This window comes from Schistocerca piceifrons, chromosome 8, assembly GCF_021461385.2.
Source record: "Schistocerca piceifrons isolate TAMUIC-IGC-003096 chromosome 8, iqSchPice1.1, whole genome shotgun sequence".
Lineage (NCBI taxonomy): Eukaryota > Metazoa > Arthropoda > Insecta > Orthoptera > Acrididae > Schistocerca > Schistocerca piceifrons.
This window is the reverse complement of record NC_060145.1, coordinates 411,443,582-411,461,328: the sequence shown is the minus strand read 5'-3', so window position 1 is coordinate 411,461,328 and position 17,747 is coordinate 411,443,582. Positions and strand designations below refer to the sequence as shown.

At 43.1% G+C, this 17,747-nt stretch overlaps 1 protein-coding gene across 2 annotated transcripts in view; it reads right to left on the bottom strand.

The window, feature by feature from the left end:
* The window catches only part of LOC124711281 (scavenger receptor class B member 1-like), a 336,229-nt gene extending 318,900 nt beyond the window's left edge, over positions 1 to 17,329 (bottom strand). For both annotated transcript variants that reach the window (XM_047241278.1, XM_047241279.1), the window contains exon 1: positions 16,556 to 17,329. In XM_047241278.1, the coding sequence (XP_047097234.1) occupies positions 16,556 to 16,766 (211 nt within the window). In that variant the 5' untranslated portion in view covers positions 16,767 to 17,329. The remainder of the gene's footprint in view (positions 1 to 16,555) is intronic.
* Between the last annotated feature and the right edge of the window lie 418 nt (positions 17,330 to 17,747).

Sequence of the window (17,747 nt, the reverse complement as noted above, 5' to 3'; positions counted from 1 at the left end):
ACTGCTGTACCATCGTGATAATAATAATGATTTGATGTACTAAAAATACCAAAATAACAGTAATATACGAACTAGAAACTTATTCGAAACCACTAGGTTGGTAATCTGCCAACAGCTTCCGCATAGCCACTTCCTCCCATCGCGTTTAGGACCAATTAAATTTCTGACAATGACGTTAGCTCTCTTAAGAAATCCAAAGAGGTTCAATATGTGACAGTACTAGTTTCCAGCAGCATCAGTCTACGCAGTGAAACAAGGCTATTGCAACATTACCAAACCGTCGGTTAGTTTAGTACTGCAAGCAGTACACGCGAAACTTCTGTGGTGAGAACTGGTGAGGAAACCTATGTTGCTCATAATTTTAGTATTGCCTTCGTTAAATGTAGCACCGAGAACGTTACTCATCCGATTCGATAATTTATTTTTTCTTCGTTCACAGCTCGTATAATTCAAGAGAGTTATCTTCATTACCAGTTGTTATTAATTGTCTTCCTGCTACCTGTCGACCCTTGAATTCCATGAGATCTAGAAATACACAGCTGGTGTGAAACATGTCACTGCGTATAAGTCGCGACTTATCGGAAAGCTCTCAATGTAATTTTACCATAATTTGTTGCCCGTATTTTTACTCATAACCATACACTACTCTTTTAATACCAACAGTGGATATCGGGCCCAATACCTTGTTTCTGCTCGTTCTGAAATCTGAGAGGTAAAATGACGAACAAGCTGTCATGAAACGTGACGACTCATCCATTTACGCTTTCACAACGAGAGTTGAACACGTGACGTGAACGGTGATAAATCTCTCCTGACACGGTGACTTAAGAAAGGGGGCCAATTTCTGGCTTACAACATTTTACCATTGGATGATTCTTTTTTGTGTCAGTGGGTCCATTAGCATCGGCTAGCGTGTCTTACGCAGTAGCAGGTATGAGACACGTTGTTAGAACTTTTTCTCTACGTTTCGATTGCAACGGTCAGGTTGTTTCCATATGGGGATATCATTTCAACTGTTGCCGAATAGTAGTGGAACTGCACTGAGAAAACGATCATTGGTCATTCTACTGCATCACTTGAGCTTTTATTCGCTTGTACGGAAGTTGAAGATCACTGACTTTTAACATGTATTCTAAACGTTGTATACGAAACAGTAGGTGCTAGTATCAGTCGTTTAGAACATATTTGACCCATTACAAAGGACAGACTATATTGGAACTTACTGTCTCTTGCGTTTATTCAATTCACATACTCTCCGTTCATAGTTGCAACAGGTTGTCAAATCACCGCTGCATCTTTTTCTTTGCCTTCTCATAACTGTACAGTACTGAAAGGAATTGCGTTTTCTATAACGTCACCGTCTCCAGAGAGTTCTGCACGAAAACAGTGAACATATCGACAGCAATGGCCACCGATCTTTGACAGCGCAATACAACAAGAGGATTGTATATTCTCGATGTTGAACATGAAGGTAAATGTTGGAATATATCAACAGTCATTATATTTAGTTCGATTTCATTTGGTCGTACCCCATGGTTGTCATAGAATCACTATTTATTACACAAGACACGATGCTGTTGTATAAAGAAAAGTCACAACGCTAGAAAAATGTAACGAAATGTATGGAACCTGCAGACGATCGACCCTTTATGAAGGGCTTCGTAGCTAATCCTTCTTGTAAACAAACGTAACGCATTCCGCGTACACATTCCGAAAGATCCGTTATTATTTCATGACACGACTGCCGAACAAACACTGGAAATAGTTACGTTCATTAAATATCTGGGACTATGGGTACGGAGCAGATAGAATGTGGAGTGACCAGATAAAACTAATGGTAAGAAAAGAATGTGCCAGAAATTCATTGGAAGGATTCTAAAGAAGTGTCGTCCACCCACGAAGGACGTGGCTTCGTCTGTTACATAAGTTTTACTCTGCGGTCTGGGACTCCTACCAGAAGAGACTGTTGAAAGAAGCAATGACCAACATGAGGGTAGTATATTCCGTCATTGGTTCGTTTGTTAAACATTAAGGCCTCAAACTCAAGAGGCGACTGCTACAAGAGAGGCGTTGTGCATGGCAGGGTGTTTTAGTATCCTAATTATGAGAGCATAGATGCATAGAAGAGTGGAACATAATTTTGATTCCTCTCATACATATATTCTCTCCTATGGAACATGAAGGAAAAATACTGCACCCACGAGCCTGCATCCGTGACACGCTGCGCGCTTCGAGTCGCCGTTCGCCTCGGTGACGGCGTTTGTGCAGACGATCATCGAACTAGTGTAGCAAAACTGTGATTCACCCTAAGAGCCGACATTTTGCCATTGATCGACAGTCGAATCCCTATGGTCTTGTGCCCACTGCAATCGTAATTGACAATTTCGTTGGGTCAACCTGTGAACACACACTAGTGGTCTGCTGCGGAGCTCCACGGTCAACAATGTACGATGAATGGTGTGCTCCGCGACATTTGTGCGTGCACAAGCACTGTGCTGTTTCGGCAGAGATGCCACAGATCACCACCTAACGTACTTTACACAGCAGGTAGTCCTCCGATACCCACATTCTGCGAAGAGTCGTCGACATTCAACCATTTAGCTCCTAGTGGTAGTTTCACTGTCCTATCTCTTTCCGTAGATGCTCACGACAGTAGCACGTGAACATTCGATAGGTTTGCCGTTTTAGAGATTTCCTTCACAAGTCCTGAATAATAATAATCTGCCCTCTGTCAAAGCCACTTGTCTCAATGCATTTCCCTATTTGCAGCCCATATCTCCACTAGGGTGATCCCCCGTCCGTGTGTGCTCCACTTACACACTTTTGGTACCACGTCACGTGACCGCGACGCTACTAGGCGGCATCCTGCGTCGCGATGGGCAGTGGTCATAATGTTTTGGTCCATCAGAGTAAATTATAATATTATAACTGTGGGGTCAAATGGCATAAAATCAATCATACGTCAATGTACAACCAGGAGCGCCTACATGCAGTCCGATTCCAACATTTTGGCTAGGGCATTCAATATACACGTGACTGCGCAGCTGATTTATGTTTCCAAAACGCAGAGACTCTTTACATGCTGATGACTACGCAGTGGACTTACGTGGAGTGGACAGTATGTAGACTACTTCCATACAAAATCTTGGATTCTGACCATACCTAGACGGAGATTAACACTGGTGGGCACATTTTATTGTTCACATTTGACGTATGATAGATTTTACGTTATTTAATGCCACAATTACTATATCGTTACATAAGCTGTTATAAATGAGTTTAACATACCTGACGATGATCTGGAAACTGAAGCCAGTAGCTGATGAAAAAATTATTAATTGCTCTTGGTGACTGAACTGTTATGTTCCTTAAATAACCAGAAATCTAAACGTATTACAAAATTTAATGACAGTTTATTTGTAAAAAGTGGAAAGTAGATATTTTTCTTTGCCCGCATCTCGTGGTCGTGCGGTAGCGTTCTCGCTTCCCACGCCCGGGTTCCCGGGTTCGATTCCCGGCGGGGTCAGGGATTTTCTCTGCCTCGTGATGGCTGGGTGTTGTGTGATGTCCTTAGGTTAGTTAGGTTTAAGTAGTTCTAAGTTCTAGGGGACTGATGACCATAGATGTTGAGTCCCATAGTGCTCAGAGCCATTTGAACCATATTTTTCTTTTGTAAGCTGCATCACCAGTCACCTTAAACAAAAATCATCGGTAATCGCTCGTCACTGAAGGGCTCCAACTTCATTGAATCAATGTTCAGTGGTAAGATAGACTTCGTGGAAAAAATCGAGGATAAATGTAAAAAGTGTATTTTTAGCGAATTTCTAGAGCTCAGTTCTTTGTAGTCATTGAACAGTTTAGTCACTATGGAAATATAATTATCTCCTACTTCCCAAAGAACCATGTGAAATTGTTTTGAAAGATGTGCAAGCATGTAACTCGACATTCGTTTGTTTGGCATCATGGGTCTCATCTATAAACTGTTTTGTGAATTGTCTTCAGATGAATTCATCTTTCTTGAACTTGGCCTCACTGGTCTTGGAAATCGGCTTTTAAATGACTGGAAGCTTCTATCAGTTCTTCAACAGGCCTAACTTTATGTAAAGCAGAGCCACTGTGACTTTATTTGGTGAAACTTAACATATTCTTTCCCTGGAGTATATTTTTATCTCATTGGCCGATCCATGACATTCTAGTGGTTTTTAATGTCGTAGTCATCCCATAAGCAAAGAAAGCAGCAGAAGGCTATGAGGCCAGCTTCTAAATCCGTAAGTAGTGTGAGAACTTTTAAATTGCGGTGGATCATCAACTCATGATCTGTATATATGATGGTCTCAAATTGCAGGACCTTGCTCTTCTTAATGAGTGAATGAGCCAAATTTACTAATGGAAGTTTATTGTCTGATGAAATAACATCTTTCATCCGAGTCAGAGACGGCTATGCACAGCAAATGACTGCAATTTTTACGATGTATTCGCAAGACCCCGATCTCGAACAGCCTTGAAAATTGTCTTCATATCTTCATCCGTGTCCGAGGTACAGATATCCTACATATACACGTAAAATACGTACGTAAAATCCGGCGTGAGGCGGAAACGTAGTTTATAAAGTGGAACAACTCGAAGAAATATGCTGTAAAGTATCCCCTTTATCAGCGAGGAACCCCATGTTGTATTACTGAAGGGAATGCCTTTTATATGTAAAATTGGGTCTGAGGTTTAAAATTGCTTTTGAGTTATTTCAGCTTCACGTTAGTAAAGTACTTCAACTTTACTGACCAATACATTTCTTTTCATATGGGTTCCTCGTCCTGCTGCAGCAGGGAAAAAAGGGACTAACGGAAAAATTCTCCTATCGGAGCACAAATAATGCGAATATTTTCCTGTTTATTTAAAAGACCTTGTCTGAACAGTGGGGCACGAGTTGCCTCAGTCTACCCTCCTCGGCACCTTTTTAAAATTCCCAAAAATTTTGACATACGAACATGTTCACGTTTTTTTATGTTGAGAGAGAAGAAGAACACAGTGGCAGTGGCAAAGAGACGAAAAGTAATACGTAGTGGAAAATAGTAAACAGTGCTAATGTTATAGAAAAGGCAAGGCGAAGAAGACAAGGTAGTGAGAGAGAGAGAGAGAGAGTGACACAGTTGCTCTAGAGTATAGTTGATGGTGATAGAACAGTGCTAGGAAAAGAGTGGAGGAGACAGTGCCATGGAGTGGGGGGGGGGGGGAGCGGGGGAGGTCGGAGAAAGAGAAGGAGAAAGTGGAAGTGGATGTAAGCCAGTGACAATGAGAGACCTAGTATATGACAATGACAACGATGAAGAGAAGAAGTAATGCGATATTAGCAGTTAAAGAGAGCAAAAGGGAGATAATGACAGTGAGAGATATTAACAGGACAGAACGAAAGGGACTGTAGCTGAGACACAGGAGACAATAATGGACACAAAGGGTAATGTCCATGAGCTGGGCTGAAAGTTGGGGCTACTGGGAGTGTATGGGTATGAGCGATTTACGGTGGTGGACTAGTGAGTATGAAATACGTTAGAGAAGCTTGTGGGAGTTTGAGGTGAGCTGAATGTTAAAAAAAAAGCGTGAATATGTTCGCATGCCAAAATTTTGGAAAAAAATTTGGAGGTGCTGAGGAAGGTAGAATGAGGCAGCTGATAACGCACTTTTATATAAACAAAAACATTTTCGCATTTATTGTGGTCCAGTACGAGCGTCTCTCTCTCTCTCTCTCTCTCTCTCTCTCTCTCTCTCTGTGTGTGTGTGTGTGTGTGTGTGTGTGTGTGTGTGTTTATTGTTGTTGTGTTGTTGTTGTCGAAGATAAGCTTCCCAAGGCACTAACAGATGTAACCAATAGTACAGAACTTAAATTTGAAATCACTGTAGTAACTACAAAAGCCCAGGTACGTTATAGTTCAAACCTTAAGTAAGCTGCTACGGTCGCAGGTTCGAATCCTGCCTCGGGCGTGGATGTGGGTGACGTACTTAGGTTAGTTAGGTTCAAGTAGCTCTAAGTCTAGGGGAGTGTTTACCTCAGATGTTAAGTCCCACAGTGCTTAGAGCCATTTGAACTTTAAGTAAGCATCACTAAAGACGAGCTAGGTGTGCTGAAACTTAGATTATGTGTACTGTGTGTACCATTGCCACTTCTCCTTTTCCTGTTCCAAGGGTAGGTCGAAAGAACAACTGCTGGTAAGCCTCCGAGTGAGCTCGAGTGCCCCTAACTTAACTTTTATGGTCTTGTAACTAGGAGGTGGCAACATACAGGTTGACTCTTCTAGGAACATGGTGGGCGGACTAGATACCCTGAGAATTCTTCCAATGAATCTGTCTGGCATTTACCTCTTCTGGGGTCGGTGTTTTTGCGGTTATTCCAATTTAAGTTGCTCCTTACGCATACTTACGGATATTTTATGAATCGGATTCCACTGAGTGTTATGCAGTCATTCAAAATGGGTCATTCCTCTCATTTATGCATAATGGCCGGCCGCTGTGGCCGTGCGTTTCTAGGCGCTTCAGTCCGGAACCGCGCTGCTGCTACGGTCGCAGATTCGAATCCTGCCTCGGGCATGGATGTGTGTAATGTCCTTAGGTTAGTTAGGTTTAAGTACTTCTAGGGTACTGATGACCCCCGATGTTAAGTCCCAAAGTGCTTAGCGACATTTGAACCATTTTTATGCATAATGTGCTTCACTATGTGTTGGTCAAATGTTAATCCCGGTACCAAGCTTCAATCATCTGGAAATCTTCCTGCATTTCGTTACGGTTTTGTAGCCCTGCGACATCTCAACACAGAACAGAATTATCTGCAAACAAGCTCATTCAGCTTACGACATTATCCCCCGGGTCATTTATACATACTGTGAAAAGTCATGACTCTACAGCACAACCTTGGGGCACATCAAAAGTTGCTTTCGTCTGAAGGTTTTTCTCTGTTAACAATGATTACTTCCGAAGATGGGCGCAAATAAGTACCATATTCAATAAAATTTATACGGGAATACGACTGTCGAGTCATGTTGTTACAGTGACCAAGGTTTCGGACAATGTTGCAAGTGGCCTTCCTCAGGGTGGTGTGTTTGCTACGCAGTGTTTACTGCATGCCTCTCTGATGTAGGCCACTTACAACATTGGTCGAAAAGGTGACCAGCATAACAACATGACGACGCTGTCATCTATCTGAAAAAGCTTTACTGAAGATGAGAAAGGCCGAGAAAGCCTACAACTACATCTGCATCTACATTCCCGCTCTGCACAACGCTGTAAACTACATGTCAGAGGTCACCTCCCATTGTACCAGTTATTAAGGCTTCTACCCGTTCCATACACATATGGATCGCGGGGAGAATGTTTAAATGTCCCTGTGCGTACTGATCTAATCCTGTCTTCACGATTTCTACGGGAGCGATAACTAGGGGTTGTGGTATATTCCTAGAGTCTTATCTTAAAACCAGTTCTTGAACTATTGTAAGCCGCGCGGGATTAGCCGAGCGGTCTAGGACGCTGGAGTCCAGACTGCGGCTGATCCCGGCGGAGGTTCGAGTCCTCCCTCGGGCATGTGTGTGTTTGTTTGTTCTTAGGATAATTTAGGCTAAGTAGTGTGTAAGCTTAGGGACTGATGACTTTAGCAGTTAAGTCCCACAGGATTTCACACACATTCAAACATTTTTGAACTATTGTAAGCAGGCTTCCTCAGGATTGTTTGCGTCTATCTGCACGTGTTCGCCAGCTCAGTTTCTACAGTATCTTTGTGACATTCTCCCACTGGTCAACAAAATCTGTGACTATTCTTGCTGCCCTCCTCTTTGTCCTATTTGGTACAGGTCCCTCACACGTGAGCAGTAATCTAGGATGGGTCGCACGAATGATTGCGTTTCCCTCGTATTGAAGCAATAAACTAAAATCAGCCTCTTGCGTGATCATGACATTTCATCCTGGTATTTATATGAGTTGACCGATTCCAACTGTGACTCATTGATACTGTACACAGTAGCATTACTTTTTGGCTAAGTGAATTCAACTATTTGACATTTTTGATTTAAATTAATTTGTCAACCCCTGCACATCTTTAAAATCTTATCTAGGTCTCACTGATGTTTGTGCAGATTTTATCAGAACGTACTTCATTGTAATCGCAGATAGCTGCACAATCGGCGAAAAGTCTGTACTGGCTATTAATATTTTCTGCTGGTCATTAATAAACAACACGTACAGCAAGGGTCCCAACACATTTCCCTGGGGCACACACAAAGTTACTTCTAAATCTGTCGATGATTCTCCGTTCAAAATAACATTATGCTCCTTCCCTGTCAAAAAATCCTCATTCCGGTAGCAAAATTTCGTTTGATACCCCATACTATCGATCTTTTGATAATAAGCATTCTTGTGGTATTTAGTCAAATGCTTTTCCTAAATCGGAAAACACTGCGTCTAGCTGTCCGCTTTGATCCGTGGCTATCTTGATATAATAAATATTGTATACATTATGTGTCCTGTAAAAATTTCAAGGGTAGTTAAGACTTGTGCCCAAGGTGTCATTTTTGTGTGGATGTTCGTCAGGTGAAAAAATAGTAATGGCATCCCTTCTCAATATTACGTATGGATGTCGCGGTACGCGCAATTTCTAAGCATCCATGACTGTTCTATCCCGTCGAGAAGTAAGGTTATTTGTTGCACTAACTCCTTCTTATGTGATTTTCAGTTTTATATGTGCATGCGAACCTAACTTATAATGCGCAGATCATCTCGCTACGTGTGGTGGAGGATATCTCCAATATCATTTCTGCTTTTTTATGTTGAATTCTCAAACGAGGTAGAATTAATTTGATTTTCCCATCGTGATCATTTCTCGGAATGCTAGCAGGAGATAATATGTTACTTGACTCCTCATTAACGTGCATTCCAGTAATTGTAAGAGATTAAGGGTAAACGGTAACTCATCGTGCCTCCATTGTAGCTTCCACCGTTGGATATGATCAGCATCTACATTCTTGTGGTTACTAAACGAATTTCTGACAAAATGCCCTGTTCTTGTCTGTATCGTATCCATTTCCATTATTAATAAGGTAAATGTAAACTGTCACATAGAACATTTAAATCTACGATGCCAAGACTCTCGTGTAACGCTTGGTGGTGTTTACAACACGTACATGTCTTGTAGCTAGACATTGGTTAAATACTTTAATTTGTGTACAGAGATTGTAGAACTCCTGGAACCATGCATTTATTTCCGTTAGCTCTTCACTCAACAAACAACTTACGTGTTTGTGGTCATGCAAGCGTGCTTCTCGTAATGTGGATAATGCGAAATACCCTACAAATGGTTCAAAATACAGAAACAGGGTTGCCGACAGGAAAGCATTTTTCAAAGAGACAAATGATTTTTTGACCATACTTTTTTGCGCTACCTTTATTTATTTTCAGCGATTATTGAGAGCCCTTGAAAAGAGAACAGCTATACGTCTCATTGGGTGAAACTTGTGGCAGAACATGTTGTAAACGTGATAGTACGGAGATTTACGTGGAGGTGAAACTGTAGTCTGTAGCCGGCCGACTATCATAGTTACCACTTTGTCTACCTTTCTCGTGATAAATTTAACTTCGAACGTTAAGAGTTATCATATTTCCATCTGCTGACTAGTGCTGTTATAAACGTGCATAGATACATTTAAAATATTGTAACTTGTATATGTCGCCTAATAAAGTTACGATCATAAAACAACAGCAAAATATGTGTCTATTTACGCTCTTCGAAAAAATTGTTTCAATATACTGAACAAACTTTATCTACTAGGATTATTCGCCATGCGCGAAGACCCTGTACATAAAGAAAAATCGGAGTCAAGTTCATTCCGATATCCTACGATATCTGTGATTAACAACTGCTCACGGTAGCATTAATTTTATGATGTTCTAGAATTTTCTAAATTAATTTAAAATTATTGTTGTACATCGTTACCATTTTTCTTGGTGGGTCGACAGCTGTAGATAACTATTCTTGGTTTATTGGTCGATCTTAAGTCCCAAATTTTCTCGGTGGAATTGATAATCACCGAATTTCCCAATTTTCAATCGATTTCGCCAACAATATTTCGACAGCTTCCATAGTAGAGTTCTTCGGTTGAGTAGGGAGCACATGTCGGCTAACAGATTTCTGTCTACCGTGGAGAAAACGAGAAAACTAAATCGAATAGTATAACTGCGTAGCCTTCCGCGACCAGAGTCTGCGTCAGACCCAGAAGAAAACCGCTTCAACCGTGGCCGAAACGTTGGTTTTCTCTAGCAGCAGTAGTTTTACATATTATGACGCGGTACCATACCTAGAAAACTTTTATGTTGACTAAATCGAATAGGCTGCAAACACGAAAATCTGGAGCCTTACACTGTGAGATCGCAACCCAATCGTTTTCGATGCATTTACTTCAGCGTTAGTAACCTATTTTTAAGTTTCTCACTTCAATTAAATTATTCTTTAACTTGTTTGAAGGAAGAACAAAAAGCAACGGTCGCATTTAAGGGCATCAACTAATCCTTAAGTGATCCAGACCGCAGGACGAATCACATGGATTGCCTTTCAGTTGCAACATCTCCGCTGTTGCCGATATCCAATTACCATACAGTACTCTACTTTATCAGTAGTCTGCGCTGAGTTGTTTTGTCTGGTCTAGCGGCGTCAAACGGTCTTGTGGCGAGGCTATTTCGATTTGTACCAGGACTGTAGACACGTGTCTGCTAACAAACCAAATGTAAGTTACATAACATTATTTCTTTGAGGTGATAAGATTTTCTGACTGTCTTTCAGAAATGTGTGCTTTCTAAAACTCAGACGGACGTTCATCAGAATTGAGAACTTCGTTGTTTGGTTCAGCTGATGACACATACCCAGATTCCGTAACACCATCATAAGCAGTTGTTAGAAATAATGTACAGTACGAAAAGTTAACATGATAGACAGAGTGCTCTGCAAAACGTAAGGACGATATGGATACAAAGTAACTCCATGGAAATCAATGGAAGTGCGGGAGCATGTTTCCAGTAGTGCAGAAAAAAACGGACATCATATAACGTGAGGTCCGCGTGACTACAGCGTCAAATGGGTCTGTCCACTCAACATGAGGCAGTTGCAGGAACAGGAAAAGACAGGGTGTGCCGATCAGCGAGTAGTTATGGTTCGCTGTGGTGGTTTCTTCATTACGACAAGGCCCGAAGACAATATTTGGATGACTATGTGCGGCGAAGAATCATCGAGAAGCTGGAGGAAGAATGTAACTCAGATCTCAGAATTATGTCACCTGCATGCAGAGGGTTCCAATCCACAGGTCACTGCTGCCCGAATTAGAGAAATCGGTCAACCACGATCAACTACACCAGTAGATTGAAGCTAACCACGGAACTAACCTCCAAGTCTTTGAAAGCTTTGGATCCCCCTTGTGAGTGTTTTAAGGGGTTTATTAGGGCCTGACTTCATTTTTAAGAATGATAAAGCACGACCACATTGAACAGTGCAGTTGGAGGATCATGTAGCAGAACGCGTACTGCTGTGCGTCATTATCACACACCTTTTGAAGAACCATTTCCCGCCTTTTGTAATTTACAGGGGACTGCCATAAATCGCGGTGACTGCAGTGTCATTATCCTTTTTGAATAAAAATGCAATTTCTGTTCGTCTCGTTGTTGCTCACCAGTGGGGAATTTATAAGAAACGTGTCTTAGAAGAAGCACTATTTAATTTGGAAGGAAACGCAAGTAAAGACTGAGATTTTTTGTACCTCTGTATCTAGATTTATTCACTACAGGTCACATTACTGAGCGAATCAGAGATTACGTCGTGCACCACTTTAAATCGTCCTCCCCCTTTTTTCTGTTAAAGTCACGAATAGGGCGCAAAAACCTCCACGTGAGCTCGACGTACTGTCACCAAGGTAAACGGCGACTCGAAGCGCGCAGCGTGCTACGGATGCAGGCTCCTGGGTACAGTATTGTTCTATGGGAGACATTCTCCTGAACTTACGAGCAACCTATAGTATAACTTCATGTTTGGTGTATTCTCCGAGGGCGAACTTATCTTTCAGCAGTGTCTCGGAGTCACAGAGCCGTGCTACAGTGGTTTGAGGAGCATTAGAGTGAACTCACGTTGATGCCTCGGCGACCAAATTAAATCGATGTAAATCCTGTGGGACCAACCTTGGTCGTTATCGCGCACCATCACCCGTACACAAATCAGCGGCCCGTTATTTAAGCGAATGACAAGATCGGTGCGTAGACATGTAATACCACATACCTACACAAACCAAACGACAAACGTATATGCAGAATCAGTGATGTGTTTCGTTCCAAAGAGGGTCAAACAAGCTGTTGAACAGGTGGTTATCAGTAGAAGCTGTAATAAATGATTTTGATTGTGGTACAAAGGTTGAAAGCGGATTTAATACAGAGATGTTTGTTAGTTCCTCTTCGTTGTTTCTCACTCGCAAAGTGTGGAGCACCTCCGTCTAACAATACTGTTTTACTTACGATTACTGGTTCAAATGGCTCTGAGCACTATGGGACTTAACTGCTGAGGTCATCAGTCCCCTAGAACTTAGAACTACTTAAACCTAACTAACCTAAGGACATCACACACATTCATGCCCGAGGGAGGATTTGAACCTGCGACCGTAGCGGTCGCGCGGTTCCAGACTGTAGCGCCTAGAACCGCTCGGCCACTCCGGCCGGCTACGATTACTGTTTTGTATAATACGTAAACTAAATTCGTCATTTACGTAGATGTTTGAATAATTTACGGCTTTTATGAATGTTCGCCACATTCTGGGAGTGGAGGGAGACCGTAACCGCCAACGAAGCGTGCCCAGGGTGGAGGAATACTCGTTAGCGGCAAACGCAGCTGAAGAGTAGGAGGGTAATAGAATGGGCGCCTTGGGAGGTCGTTAAATCGTCTATAAAATAAAGAAAACAAGAATTACCTATACTGGCCTTCAAATTAACCACGATTAGCAACAATACATTTCTGAAATAGGTTGTAAATCAGTTGGCAGCTGTCAGCAAACGTTTCTTGTGGAATATCTCGAAACACTGTGGTTGTTGTTCGATAACGGCATACTCTGCGAATATTCGTAAGCAATAGCGCTTACACTGGCTTCGCTTATCTTCAACTCTTCTGCTGTTATTCGCAAAGATAGCCACCGATCGTCCCCTAGTATCCATGGAATTCGTTCGATGTTGTCTGGGATTGGCTGTGGTGACCTGAACGAGGCTCATCCTCAAGACTATCTCCAAAGCGTTTAAGTAACTCAGACACACACTTTTTTGCTCACCGCTTCAACAACGTACACTTGCACTGACATTCCATGAATCTCAGTCGCCGTTTTCCCTAATTTGATGCTGAACTTCATGTTAGCTGATTGCTTCCATTTTGCGCACAATGTTGTAATAACATGAGTTCTACTGGTGCCTGCGGGTGACCCGCTGCTGTCTTTGAGAATGAGATCAGAATAGTTGAAGACAGGCAAAGACAGCGTAAGCACTATCGTTCACGAACGTTCGCAGACATTGCGGATATCCAGAGAATCGTTTTCTGACAGTTTCTAGCAGCTTTAAAACGACGTCAGATGTGTACTGAAGCTAATAGTGATTAACTTCTCTTCGTCGGGGTTCAGAGTCATGCATAATGTTTTAAGAGACATCATATACACCGTTGACGGTAGAAATTATTCATTCCACTGTTGCAATTGCGGCCGTTGGGCCATTTTCAACAGGTAATGCAAAAGATTTTGCTTCAGCACATGTCATAGATTTTTAAGTCTGACATGTGCTTAGACAACATCTTTTGTAGTACCACTTGAAAATGTCCCAAAAGCCGAAACCGTAATAGTGACACAAATAATTTCTACAGTAAACGGAGAATCTAATGTCCTTTAAATAATAGTGGTTACTTTGAAGGCTAGTAAAAGTCTTTTGTTTGTAGCTCTTCATCCTTTACATTCTGGATCCATTCACCGACCTCTGCAGTCGCATCTTGTAAAATACTTACCGCGGACGACAAAAGCCGAAAGAAACCTTCGATACCCAATTCAAGTCCGAAGCTTTCTCGATATGTCCGCAGAAAAGCTTCAGAATTGTGATAAGCGTTTTGGTCAGAGAAACCATTAGAGATGGTGGTGGAAGAGACCACGGGTGCTCAGCGGCGGCTTTAAAAACGTTCCAGGAAGATTTTCAGCTTTAGTTTCAAATGCAAAAAGAACGTAAAACTTACGCCAACAATTGATACTAATCATTGAACGTACACCCATCTTGAAAATATTGTATCTCAGAAGTATTAGACGGCATAGAAAATGTAGTTGTATCTCTGAAAACAACACCTCAAGTATAGGTGAAACCAGACACAGAAAAAAAGTTGGCAAGGCACGGGTATTACTCGCCCACTGATGGTTCAGTACGGACTTAATTGTGTATATCTACAGGCAGGACATCCAATCTGGAAATCAAGAATCTCACCGATTTTTGCCTGTTATCGACATTCCACTCGCGAGATATTTGTCCCAGGAATTCCAGGATTTTCTTTTGACATAATTACAAATGAACTATTTCGGTTTTTCCCTTTACTGGTACTGTCAGACTTTGCTTCCTGTCAAATTTCATGATTCTAGACCAACAGAAGTCCCCTACAGCATTTGATTACTGAGTTTGCCGGAGACAAAACAAGTAACATAAAGGGCCGTATCTTTTGATTCCGTTGACGTAGAAGCTGACATTTATTACGCCGCCAATGAACCATGGGCCTTAGTATGTCACATAAATTTCAATTTGTTATGTCTACTAGTTCCCGAGAAAAAGGGGTCTTAAAAGACAGACAGATGATCTGATAATGAATGACAAAAAAATTATTATCAAGTGGTACAGTTACGAATTGATAATTTTTTATTTTCTGTTATGGTTTCATTGCGAAACCTTGCTTCTTACCAAATTTCATGATTCTAGACCAAAAGGAAGTACCCCATATGTTTTGATCAGTGAGTTTGCGAGAGTCAAAATATGCAACATAAAGGCCCGTGTCTTTCGACTGCATTGACTTAGAAGCTGACATTTATTACACCGCCAGTGAACCGTAGACGTTAGTATGTGACATAAATTTCAACTTAATACGTCAACCTGTTCCTGAGAAAAAGAGGTCTTAACAAAAGGACCAACAGATAAAGAGCCGGATAACAAATGAAAAAATTTTTTTGCGTGTGATATACAAGGACTGTTCGGAAAGTCAGGTCCTATTGGTTTCGAAATGGAAATCACAGCGAAAATCTAAAATGTTTTGTTTGCCAGAGTTAGCTACACCTTCCAACTACTTTTCTAGACAGTCGCCGCTCTGTCTGAGCCATTTGTCGTAGCGTTTTACCAAATTTCCAGTAACCTCGTCGCAGAAGGCAGCCGCCTGTGTTTGCTACCAATTCTCTACGTTAATCTGCAGATTGCTGTCTGTGGCAAAATGTTGTCTTCATATCCAGCTCATCTTGTGAGCAGAAAAGGAACTCAGAGGGAGCCAAGTCCGTGCTGCGTGGTGGGTGGCGAGACCCTTCCTATCGAAAACGCCGCAGGAGCCATGTCATTGCCCCTGCAATGTACATCCGAGGATTGTCATGAAGAAGGAAATGCATGGCAGTTACATCATGTAGGAGCCGGCCGCGGTGACCGAGCGGTTCTAGGCGCTTCAGTCCGGAACCGCGCGACTGCTTCGGTCGGAGGTTCGAATCCTGCCTCGGGCATGGATGTGTGTGATGTCCTTAGGTTAGTTAGGTTTAAGTAGTTCTAAGTTCTAGGGTACTGATGACCTAGATGTTAAGTCCCATAGTGCTCAGAGCCATTTGAACCATTTTGAACCATTACGAGGGCTGTATGCAATCAGGCGAAATCTCTCACAGTCGCTCGTACCTGGCGGGACACACCGTTTGCCAAGGTTCATTACCTGCTCACTGTCGATCAGAATTGAAAAGAGCGACGTGATGCGGCCGATGGTCATACTAGAGACAAAGTCCAACACATCCATGAGAAGCTTCGTCGGATTTTCACTGTGGTTTCCATTACGCGATCGATAGAACCTTATTTTCTGAATAGCCCTCGTAATTACAACTAAACAGTTTTCGGATTTTTTTTCTTTGATTGTACTGCGAAACGTTCCTTCTTTCCAAATTTCATGATTCACGGTTAACGGGAAGCACCCTGTAGCTCCTGATGGGTGAGTTTGCGAGTAACAAAAAATGTGACATAAATTTTCGTATATTTCGATTGCGTTGACTTAAAAGCTTCAATTTGTTATATCGCCAAGGGACCGTAAACCTTAGTAAGTGACATAGATTTGCTCAGGAAAAGGCTTTTTGCAGACGGACCACAAAAACCAATAAGGGTTCCTTTTCCACCGATTGATCTCCAGAAGCCTAAAATTTTTTCAGTCATTAGAGTAATGTTATTAACAGCAGATGGAGCTGCGACTAAACATGACGATGGTCGTACATAGTAGCAAAAGTGGGTTCGCATGAGCAGACGCTGCTGTACTTACGTTTGGTGCTGAGCGACCTTTCTTGGCGGTTGCGTGGTGGCAGCGGCGGTGGTTGCTTGGAGACCTCGTCGTCTGCGTCGTGACTCGCCGGCGACGCCATGAGGCTGACGGCGGCGGCGTCCAAGGGGGACGCCTTGTCTGCGGCCGCCGGCGGCGCGGGCTGGCGCCTCTGTTGCCCGTCTAGGCACAGGGACTTCCCCAGAACCCTCATCTCGCTACGTCGGTGTCTACCTCTTCCCTACCGACAGTGCGTTCGCGAGCCTTCGCGACAGACGATCGCACCTCACTGGAACTGTCGACGCACGTCAAGGCGGAGCTGGCAGAATCGAAAACTTATTTCCCTCAGTCGGTCTCCGACGCAGCGCACTTCGCCGGCGCGAAGAATCTTACGCCTAAATGTGTCTTTGCAGAACTGAATGTCTAGTATAACACTAGATTAGCCCAACAGAAAGTGAGACGACAGAACTGATGGACACGGTGAAAATGTCGGGTCTCCGTTAAAGGCACCACAGCAAGTGTTCGAAACAATCAGGCAGTACCACTTGGATATGTCCTAGCTACTCCGAACTTTTTTTGGATACGGTAGAACAGTGTTAAGATTCGTATTTCAGAAACAGTTTCCGCGATTTGTCTATTTTTTTAGAAGTTTCGGTGGTATCTGAGGTGTGTCCTGCGGAGGGAGTGGAGAGCGCTGCGTCGCCGCGCGGTGCGCTGGTCCAGCTGTGGGCGCCCCGTGCGTGTCTGCGGACGTGCCGTCAGATCCAGCGGCGAGTGAGCGACTGCGACCCAGTGGCGGCGGCAGCAGCGGCGGCTACCACGCGGTCCCTCCGAACCGACCCACAGCCGCCCCTCCCCCAGTTGCAGGCAGCGGGCTGCAGCCGGAGGAGGACGCCCGCAAGGCCGCACGCCACGCTGACTGGCTGGACCCGCCCGCTCCTGTGTACACGGGCTACGTCTCTATCTACCACCCGCGCAGTAGCGTAAATAGTGTCACAGCCGCGGCGCTTGCCCTGGGTACCGTTTCCGTGGTAGCATCTGTGTCAGTACACCGCAAGCGGCTTGACGGGTTGTGGCGGAGGGTACTTCTCGTATCACTAGACCATTCGGGTATAGCGCATGGGAAGAATGACTGTCGATAAAGATCTGTATTAGCTCTAATTTCTCTCGAATTTTCTCGATGTCGTCATTTCGC